At 41.5% G+C, this 11110-nt stretch overlaps 1 protein-coding gene across 2 annotated transcripts; it reads left to right on the top strand.

Annotated features, from left to right (window-relative positions):
• The first annotated feature begins 7580 nt into the window (after positions 1–7580).
• On the top strand, positions 7581–10705 carry LOC125539878 (F-box protein At2g39490). 2 transcript variants are annotated; one of them, XM_048703416.1, is made up of 5 exons: positions 7581–7757; positions 8400–8515; positions 8785–9636; positions 9731–9886; positions 10120–10705. In XM_048703416.1, exons 1-5 carry the CDS (start codon positions 7685–7687, stop codon positions 10546–10548), a joined length of 1626 nt encoding a protein of 541 aa, XP_048559373.1. In that variant the 5' UTR covers positions 7581–7684; the 3' UTR covers positions 10549–10705. The 2 variants fall into 2 exon arrangements, with proteins under 2 accessions (XP_048559373.1, XP_048559374.1); XM_048703417.1 differs by having other exon boundaries at positions 8662–9636.
• The last annotated feature ends 405 nt before the right edge of the window (positions 10706–11110 follow it).

Raw genomic sequence — 11110 nt, 5'->3', positions numbered from 1 at the left:
AACAGTAAATTATCAACATGAAGATAATGATGTTATCAAGGTTGGCAGTAGGAAAAAGTTTGTTAAAAAATCTTCCTATAAGTACCTTTTACAGAAGCGTAATTTGCTTTTTCTCTAACAGTGGCACGTTCGACTTCTTCAACCCACATAATTACATCGTCGTCTTCAACATCTGCATCATAAACTCAAAATCGACGCTCTTCAAAAAGTTGCGATCAGGTCAGTTTGCAAACCGAAAAAGGGAATGTCAAATATGTGGAAAAACAGCTAAAGAAAAAAGTGATGGATAGTACAGAATGATGATATAATTACTGTAGAGAGAAAAAGGAATAAAATGAGGGGGGCGGGATAGTTAAAGGGGCAGCATAAATGTATTAGAATGGTCTGTGTGTGCGTGCAGGGAAAGGAGGGGGAGGGGTGTATTTACAGCATCAATAAAGGAAAACAAAGGGTTGAAGTTATCAACATGGTGATAGCAGAAGTTATCAGGGTATGAACACAAATGTTACCATTTAAGTAACTAGTTAGCAAAAAAAATGAAAACATGTAGGTATCTAGTTAGAACAAAAAATACTAGCACAACATTCGCAAAAAGTTATCATGGTGAAAGTTACCATACAATAAAATGGTAAGCTGGAAAACAAGGTACATATATCTTTCATGTAGAGCGTTGTATTTATCAGTTAAAAGTAGTGCGCTACAATTATCAGTCAGATGTTAGTAAAAGTTGTCAGGAATAAAAGAAACAAAAGGTTGAAGTTATCAGCATGGTGATAGCAGAAGTTATCAGGGTATAATCACAAATGTTACCATTTAAGTAACTAGTTAGCAAAAAAATGAAAACATGTAGGTATCTAGTTAGAACAAAAAATACCAGCGCAACATTCGCAAAGGTTATCATGGTGAAAGTTACCATACAATAAAATGGTAAGCTAGAAAACAAGGTGCAATGTCTTTCATGTAGAGTGCTATAATTATCAGTGAAAAGTAGAGTGCAAATAATTATCAGCCGGATGTTAGTGAAAGTTACCAGGAATAATGAACAATAATAATCACATATAATACATCCACACACCAGAAAACATAAAAATAAAAGAGCGCGAATGTGAAACAAAAACACATAGTTCATTACATAGCACACACGCAAAAGCAGAAGTCATTACATGTGAGAGGGGGGATTGTCCATACATAGGATAAAAAGCATAAATATACACACAAGGATCAAACTAAAAGCATAAAAAAGGTCTTCGAAAAGCAGACATCCATCCCATCACTCTTTTCTGATAAAGCGAAGACACATATATGCCTTCACTTTCCAAGGTCAGCAGGCTCAGAGCATGAAAACGGATTGGAGTCGATAGGATTATCTTCTACGTTCTTTAAATCTCGTGGTGCTGCCGTCATATGATCAATTGGGGATGTTGTTGCTCGGTCTTGTGAAGCATTGTTAACCGCTGGGACCATTGCTGGTGCTTGAGTTGTCGAAACAACCGCTGGGGGCGGCGTTGGAACTGCAGCTGGGACTGCGGTCGTCGTATTAATAACTGGTCCGGGCGGTGTGGGGCCAAAATCTAGGCCAAGAGAGTAAGATGGTGGGGTGAAATCCCAGTAGGCCCTGTCAGCAACAACATCTTCTACATCTGCATTAATGCTGAATTCTTGGGCGGCGACTTGGTCATCCCCAGGTTGAGCTTCAACAAACAATGCATCTTCAATTTCAACTGGTTCTGCCACATTGGATTGGGCAGATTCAACTTGAGCTTGAACAACACATGGTATTTTGATAGGAGCTTGGTCATCTTCAACTACGGTAGCGCTCATTGGAGGAGCAATTCCTTGATCTTGATCAGCACAAGTTTCAGCTACGGCAATGCTCATTGAAGGAGCAATTCCTTGAGGTTGATCAACAGAAGTTTCAGCTACAACAACACTCATTGGAGGAGCAATTCCTTTAGGTCGATCAGCAGAAGTTTCAGCTTCAGTGCCAATAACAACATTGGCAATTTCTTCTACCACTTGAGTAATAGTGGCTGCTGCCGCGAGTTCATCCACAGCTCCAAAACCAGCATCTGGTGAATTCCTCACAGGGGCATTATCTTGCACAACAGCCATTGGAGAAGTGACCACGGGGGAGTCTTTAAAATCATCTTTCGTGTCCTTGGAAGCAACACGAGGAGAATGCCTAGTTGCAACTGCAACTTTAGAAGACTTCATAACCTTCCTCACAGTAATCTTGGTCTTCTTGCTGCACATAAAGAAAAATAAACATGGACATTACCAGCTTATAAAAACATTAGTTACCAGCTTATATTAACATTAGTTATCAGATTATATTTGCATACAACAGCTAAATATAACATTAATTACCAGCTTATATTGACAGAAGTTACCAGCTAAAAAATAATTTTAGTTACCAGCTTGTATTCAAATTATTTGACAGCTTACAGCCAACTTGGTTATCCACATAATGCAAAAAATCAACATCGTCACGAATCATTAATGAAGATGGTGACTATGAAGATAATAAAGTTACCAACAAATTTATCATGCTAAAAAAACAGTAATATTGTAAGAGCTTTGACTATAAAAACTATCAGTCATTCCCATACAGATTATGATGCCACGCATAAAAGAGTTAAATTACCGGTATATATTCACCTAATTTACAAATGAAAAATAAACAAATAGAGAAAATCAATTAGATATCATATAGTGAGGAAAATAACATTCATAATCACCTGCGTGACGTGTCAGACGAGTCAACATCTGCTGAAGAACATGCAGGACTACTAGGTATCTCCTCAAACGTGACACCCACACTGGTAGACCGCGTTTGCTGAAGGTCGGCAACACTAATAGATGGAGCATTCGAACACCCGACAAGTTATTATTTGAAAAGGATATAGTGCACGTGAGAAAAATGTTACCATAGACAAATAACACATGCTTACCAGCATATAATTACTAAAATTATCATGCAAACAAAGTTAAACTACATATTGTTCCAATAAAAAACTGAAGTTATTATCATGAAAATAACTACTAAAAGTTATCAGCCTTACCATGATATAATTACTATCCATTCTAGACAAAAACACATGCTTATTAAGGAATAGAAACTATCCAGACATAGTTACTTCTAATTATCAGAAGCTAGGTGCTAGGAAAAGTGATAACACAAAAGAGTAACAACAAGTAAGTATGTACACAAAGAAAAATAAACATGGACATTACCAGCTTATAAAAACATTAGTTACCAGCTTATATTAACATTAGTTATCAGATTATATTTGCATACAACAGCTAAAAATAACATTAGTTACCAGCTTATATCGACATAAATTACCAACTAAAAAATGCAATATAACAAATGAAAATAAAAAGAAATCAACTAGCAGATGATAAGAAACTCGCGAGGATGTTGCTTCTTCCGCGTGGGATTGGCAATTACTGAGTTAGTGCCCTTATCAGGGCCTACAAGCCAAGCTCATTGATGACTATTGCCTTGATAGAACGATGTGTATCATCCAACAACGGCTGATCAGAAACAGTTGTACCAGTGGCCATGGGCGGAGAAGGTAGGCGTAATTTCTTGTGACGCCTGGAATATTGCTTATCCAAGTTACGAACGAGAGAAGAACCGCACCTCTTCACAGAAGCATCAATAGCAGCCTCGTTTTGAGTATCCGTCATATCTGGCTGGTTATGCAATCCATCACTAGATACATTCCCGGAACGTGCAATAAGCATAATCTGAGACTCGAGAGGCTGATCGGTTCCTGCAGTAGCAGTTCCATCAATTCCGGCTGACCTTACCGACACATTGGCAGTTGCAAACATGGTTGCACCCACATTTGCATTCGCTGCGCCACTACCTGAAGCATCATGGGCATTCAGTCCAGCACTACCCCCACTACCTGAAGCCTCATGGGCGTTCGGTCCACCTGAAGAACCATGGTAATGAACGTGAAAATCTAGATCTTCGTCAGAGTGACCATCACCGCCACCATCACTGTCCTCATGATCAGAATCTGAACCTTCGACAGTTTGCTTGCCGGTATCTTTTACTTCACGCGAGCGGGATGCAGGACGGGTGCTTGCAGTCTTCCCGGCAGTCTTCCCGGCAGCAGAAGATAAACCCTTTAGTTGGCTCTCTAACACACGGGACATCCATGAGCTGTCTTCATCATCCAAGGACATGAACTCATTAACAAGAACACCCAGGAGGCCAACCATGCTAGACGAAAAGCGACCCACGATAGCAGAAGCTTTAGCAAGTTTCTGATAGAAAATCATGAATGAAAAAACAAATAATCAGGTTGTGAGAGACATTAAGTACCATGCAAAAACAACTAAAAATACCACACAAACATAAGTTCAAATGAAGTTATTCCAAAGTGAGAATCTAAAAATAAAAAAAAGTTACCATCCTAAAAATAGTACAAGTTACCAGGTCTTTATAACAATATTTACCAGGAAAAGGAAAACAAAATACCCAAACGCACAAAAAATATTGAAATAGATGTTCAGAATAGTTTTGCGGTGCATGAACACGCATGAATTTATCTAGACCTTGTAAGCCACTAAACAAGCAATAGTCTTGACCATATTGGGGCTTAAGCTGAAAAAAATGATAAAAACAAATTAAAATCTTGATAAAAAAGATGGCAATACATAGAAGGTAAGAAAAATGACGAATGGGAAATTACCGGTAATTTCCCATAAGAAATCTTGTCCCTCTGGACATCCATCCAGAGAACTTTCGATGCCAACTCATTCGTCCACACATTAATTGCAAAAGGACCATTTGGCAAGATGATACCAAGGCCAGTTAAGTCAATAGCATCTATATACAGAAGCTGGAAAAACAGAAAAGGTCATTACAATCTAGTTGTTTGGCGGAATAAGATGTACAATCCAAAAATCATGGGAACAGAAAAAGAATGGGGGACTAACATTGTAGAATAGGAGGCAACCCGTCGTAGGCTTTCCTTTTGAAAGGGCTTTGTGAAGCTGATCCACAATAAATTTACACCAGTTGAGGTTTTTTACATTGCCAATATTTTGCTGCGAAAAAAAAGAAAGCACATGAAACATAGAGGAATGTATGCACACAAGTTAGCAGGGGACATAAGTAGACACTTATAACACTGTTAAAGCATTGAATCACCAAGTACATAAGCACACAATTACCACATTATTGAGAAGTAAGTCAAAATTACCATATTGCAAGGCATAAATAAATTATCAGGTGCATTACTACATAATTACCACACTTTTAGAAAAAGTTATCAGGTGCATTACTACATAATTACCACACCTTCAAAAAAAAGTTATCAGGTGCATCACTATGTAATTACTACACCTTCATAAAAAGTTATCCGGTGCATTACTATATAATTACTGCACCTTCATATAAAGTTATCAGGTGCATTACTACATAAATACCACACTTCAGATCATAGAAAAATCAAAGGGACAGAAATTACCACACTCCGAAAATCAGGGAAAATTATCAAAGTGCATATGTGCATAATCATCAGACTAAGGAGCAAAAAAGTTACCAGGTAAAAAAACAGAAAAGAAACGAGATAAAAAGCTTGAACTAGAAAGATAGCCAGATGTGCTTACCAACACAGGATACCATCTGGTGCTGATTTTGTTGGAAGTCATCAGCGCCATCACGGTGCTGGCAGCAAGCACAAGCCACAAGCTCTTGAAATTTCCGTCATGCCGGTTAGTTCTCAAGATAAGGTTTAATACATCCACAGTTTTAGGAGCATGTCGAAGATCACCAAAAAGATCTCCCACAAGCTCAAGCTGTGCATCTGTAGGAACCTTGAAATCCACCGCAATATCACCTCGGGGCACACCCATTATACGATGCACAGACTCTTCATTGACCGGTAACCTTCCGCGACCAGGTACAACAACCTCACGGGGATCAGGGTCGTATAGACCAGCAAGCCATTGAGAAAGCCGGTTGAACAGATTATCACACTCGATATTCCGCAGACTAGTGAAATCCATGTCATCGATCGCAGCCATTCTCCCATCTGACATATCCTTACAGGCAGTCACAAGAGCACTAGGACAAGCCATGTTTCGATCTGCAGGAGGCTTATGCTTCTTTAAGGGGTTCACCTCCTCAAAGTCATCATCTAATTTGCGCTTCCTTAGCATTGTGACCTGACACACAAAAATAACAAAAGAGAAAAAAAAAAGTGAGCATAAAGGATGCACAGCTGTTGAATTAATAGTCACACACATATTCTTATGATACATTGGTAACTTATGAACATACAACAAGATAACTCATCCACAACAGAGAATGACAAGGACATGTGTGCTTCTACTAGATATTGAATACCTGAATTTTTGTCTGCTTATAATACACCGATAAAAAGTATGAATCGGGCAAGATAACTTATGCAAATTAGGGATGGCAACAACTTGCGCACAAACACATATATTGGACATCACAGAACTAAGTATTCAGTGACATGATAATTTTATAGTGGACTCCTGATAAATTATTCACACCACTGATGGTAATATTCATAATTAAAGTTCATGTGAGCTAAATGATAGCACATCCATCAGTTAGAAACACAAAATGCATCATGAAACGAGACACCACTGATAGTGCTAACAAAGATCAAATCGAGCCATGTAGCATTTAGAGAAAACCCTAGAAATCAGAATCATGAATGTATACTTCACTGATGGCGAATCATGAATGTATACATAATGGTTTTGCATCTAGAGAAAACCCTAGAAATCAGAATCGAGCCGTGTAGCAGAGGGGGTCAGTTCAAAAATTACGGCAACTAGTCACGAAATCGAAAACGGCAAATTAATCACTGGAACGATGTGCATGCGAAACAGGGCCTAACAAATAGCATCTGCACCACGAATTGAACGCATTGAGCGCATTTCTCGTTTGTTCTAACATGTGACCATCCCGACGAACATCTCGCCACTAATGGCGTCGAGAAACAGAGCACGAACTACTGGGGGCGGATGTGAGGGCGATTGAGTCGATACTCACCGGTGGAACAGAATACTAGCGCCGAGAATCGGCCGGAGAAGGCGCCGCCGCTCGCCGTCGACGGAGAGAGAGCGGGGGCGGAGCGACAGATAAGCGGGCACGCGGTTACCAGACGAATTGAGACGCGCGAACTACTAGGGTCGCATCTGAGGGCGATTGAGTCAATACTCACCGATGGAACAGAAGACCAGCGCCGAGAATCGGCCGGAGAAGGCGCCGCCACTCGCCGTCAACGGAGAGAGAGCGGGCGCGGAGCGACAGAGAAGTGGGCGTGCCGTTATAGAGGAAATGAGACGAGTGGGGGGAGGGGAGAGTTAAGTCGCGCACGACGGGGGAGACGGTTCGAGCGAAGCGGGTGATGGAGCGATGGCCCACACACCGGTGACAGAAAAAACAAAACTACTCGCTGGAATATGTGGTGTGCGTTGGATTTGAAATGGACGTTATCCAGGTGGGGTGGCGATTTTGCAAACGGCACATGGTTACCAAATACATATTTCCTAAAAATAATTTTATAGAAGGCCAAAAGTTCGACGCGTATGACAAGCGCGGATTCCCCTGCTCGGCACGGCGAGACACGGCGAGACCCCTCCCCTACGTCGTCGGCACCGAGGGCCTCACCGGAGCACGCCCATGGAGCTCCAGAGTGCCGGGCGCACGAGCACGACACAGCAGCCCCTGCTGGAACTCGACGCTCCTCCTGCAAGTACGTACTTATCCCTCTCCACATCCCAGTTCCTCTGTTTTATTTCCGTCCCTAGCGCCGTCGAGCACTGTTTCGTCCACCAAATCTAGGTTTCTTCCCCGCCTCCGACGCTCGGCCGCGGCACTGAACTGCCCCTCCGCTGAGCTCCACCAAATTGTGTTCGCGTTGCCGGGCTCCAGCAATACCTCCACCAGATGCTTCCTTAGCACCTGAGCATCCCTCCACCTCTACCAGTTTCAGCCGTCCTAAATCCCGCTACTCGGGAGTTGCTTCGGTGTGCAGCGATTTGGGCCAATCCCTTCTGGCAGTTCTATGTAGATGTGAATATGTGCCTCAATACCCGAGGGTGTCGATGAACTGCAGAATATTATTGGCTATCCGATCGATTTGGATTATGCAATGAACTGAGATAGATTCAGCTCAAAAATTTGGAAGAACACTGAAAGTACATACGAGTTAGTGCTTTAATAAGAGATAAAAAACAATTTCAACAGATTGCAGATTATCTTTTGTAATCATGCTCTGTGTTTTACCTCTTTTTTTAGCAATTATGTCCCAAGATTTCCTAGCGTTCATATGCAAAACTTTAATGGCATGACGGATCTACAAAATTTGATATCAATGAGCCCAAATGCTCTGCAGAGAGGGGGCGGAGAACTTCATCAGCTGAAACAAAGACTCAACCCTGCGGAGAAGGTGACATTTGTCAAGATGCCCCAAAAACAAGACAAGACTTTGAGCTTGACAAACTTCCTGAGGTATGGGTTGCGAATAACTCCATGGTTATTAACTTCTGGCGTAGCACTCCGATGTATACCTCTTATTATTGATCAACAATCTTGTGCATGGTAAATTCGCTAACAACAATTAAATAAACTTAAGTGCTATTTTATCTTCAATGCAGGTCTTGATGCAATGCACATGTGTCAATTAACACTATATATAGTTTTAATGTTGATTCCAAGTGAGGTCAGTGTTAGTGCTAGCTATAACCTAACTGCTAAACTTGTCAACAATGCTACTGCAGAACATGCTACATCATATACATTCCCTCATGCCTGTACTAGACGCTGGTCGTGCTGCCTGTGTATCTAGACAATTTCTGTGTTCATGGAGATGCTACTCGAACCTCACACTCAACATACAAACACTTTGGTCGCCTGGCGATAAATTTGAGGGAAGTGAAATGTATTTCATCAACAAAGTTGACAAAATTCTTAATAACTATTCCGACAATGGGATGAAGGTGAAGACACTAAAACTTAATCTTTGGCATTGTAGCAGTGTGAGTGCCTCCTACCTAGACCGGTGGCTCAGAATTGCTGTCAAACCTGGGATCAAAGAACTTCGCTTGTTGCTGTCTCCTTCCATGAAGGAAAAGTACTGCTTCCCATGTTCGGTTTTATTTGATGAGGCGGCTACGAGTTTGATCGAGTCCCTCTATATCTCCAACTGCACTTTTCATCCCATAGGAACACTTGGCTGCTTTAGAAGATTGAAAAGTTTAGTTCTGTGCGGTGTTCACATTACTGAGGAGGGACTACGACAGTTGGTCTCAAAATCTTTCAGCTTAGAATGGTTGGAGATCTTTTCGTGCAATGAGATAATTTGCTTGAAGATACCTTGTACACTGCAGAAGCTCAAGCTCCTCAAGGTTGGAAGGTGTCCAAAGATTCAGGTGATAGAGATCAGTGCCCCAAATCTCTCCGCTTTTCACCATTATGGGTTCCCGCCAGAGATCTATATTGAAGATTCTTCCCAACTTACGGAAGTATATTTGTCATCTTTATATCCGTCCGGAATTCTCTCTTACAGTCGTGCGAAGCTTCCATCTATCGCCAGCAATGTTGAGAGGCTTACCCTGGTGTTCTGCGGTGAGGTATGTTTTGGGTACATTTTGAGAAAATTATATTTAGAGGTATCAGTAGACTAGCGTGTAGTGGTTATATTGAATAACAGACTTTGTTCTTCAGAATGTCAACACGCCAATGCTTCATGAAAAGCTCCACCACCTCAAGAGTTTGGAGTTTGAATTTCACGGCTCAGGAGCCTGCTCCCCTGTCTATGATATCTTCTCTCTGGTTTCTTTTCTTGATGCTTCTCCTGCCTTGGAATCTTTGATCTTGCGTGTAAGTCACTATTCATGTCTTCTTGAGCTATATATGCTACTCCCTCCGTTCCAAAATAGATGACTCAACTTTGTACTAACTCTGTAAGTCATCTATTTCGGAACGGAGGGAGTATCTATGGAAAACCTGGGAGCATATCTTTCATCTTTTAACTATTGGTTATCAAAGAACAATGATATTGATGATGATGTAGAACAATGATATTAATGCTGATGCTACATCATCATTTGCAGGTAGCACGAAACGCCATAGTAGATCATTGTGATGCTGGGGACGATGTATACCTAAAGGGGAAATCAGCATACCAGCATGACCGCCTCAAACGGGTGACGATCACGGGCTTCTGTTCAGCCAAGAGCCTGATTAAGCTTGTGATCAGCATCCTTGAGAGCGCTCCTTCACTCGAGCGCCTCACGCTGGATACGACTCCGCGTGGCTGCGGTAGGAAGCTTGGCGATACTAGCATATGCACCGCCGCAAAGTACAAGAGTAAATGCTGTTGGATAGGCGAGAGATCCCTCGAAGAGTCTAACAGAGCTGTTGAGGCTGCAGGTAGATACATCGCTGGGAGAATTCCATCGGCTGTTGAATTTGAGGTCCTTGAGCCCTGTAGGCGATGCCATACTGGCAACCCGGTAGATGATGTGTTAAATAAAAGTTAGTTCACTTAACTCTCGAGTTTGGAGCTTGGCTCATTTGACCCTCAACTATGAATTGAAAGCATACACGTGTGACCCTCCAAAGTTTCAAAACCAATGCGCCTAGCCTGGGTTATGTGCAGTGGTTTTGAACGATTTGTAGGGTTCGATGTCCGCAGCATGCTTCCTTTCCTTGTCTTCTTTGCTGTTGAGGAAAAATACGGCCACCACCCCCGTTTGTACAGAGGGGGTATGTAATTTATGCAGAGAGGCAGCTGGTGCACGCTTCATAATCAATGGGAGAACATGTTTTTACTTGTTAAGATAGCTGTGCCACTATGCTCTTGGTTCTAACTATACAACCGAAATCTTCGTTTCTCGTCAAGGTGCTGTCATATTTATACTAAGAAAGAAGGTGGATTTTACAGAGGTAGTAGATCTTTCCCAAACAATCAAACATAGTTGTATAGTAATTGCACGGCCTGTTTTGCGAGATGACCTGATGGACACTTTTTCCTTGTTTGTGAAGAAAGCTGTTTATTGGTCAAGAAACATATTGTAGTCTTTACAATAACTCAAGAGCTTG

Source organism: Triticum urartu, chromosome 2, assembly GCF_003073215.2.
Source record: "Triticum urartu cultivar G1812 chromosome 2, Tu2.1, whole genome shotgun sequence".
Classification (NCBI taxonomy): Eukaryota; Viridiplantae; Streptophyta; class Magnoliopsida; order Poales; family Poaceae; genus Triticum; species Triticum urartu.
The sequence above is the reverse complement of the archived record's forward strand: the minus strand, read 5'-3'. Positions and strand labels throughout refer to the sequence as shown.

Bases quoted from the DNA above. Each gene is read 5' to 3' on its own strand.
- LOC125539878 (XM_048703416.1), top strand. From the start codon at position 7,685: ATGGAGCTCCAGAGTGCCGGGCGCACGAGCACGACACAGCAGCCCCTG. The intron at 8,516-8,784 runs GTATGGGTTGCG...ATGCTACTGCAG, and splicing joins AGCTTGACAAACTTCCTGAG to AACATGCTACATCATATACA. The intron at 9,637-9,730 runs GTATGTTTTGGG...TTTGTTCTTCAG, and splicing joins CCCTGGTGTTCTGCGGTGAG to AATGTCAACACGCCAATGCT.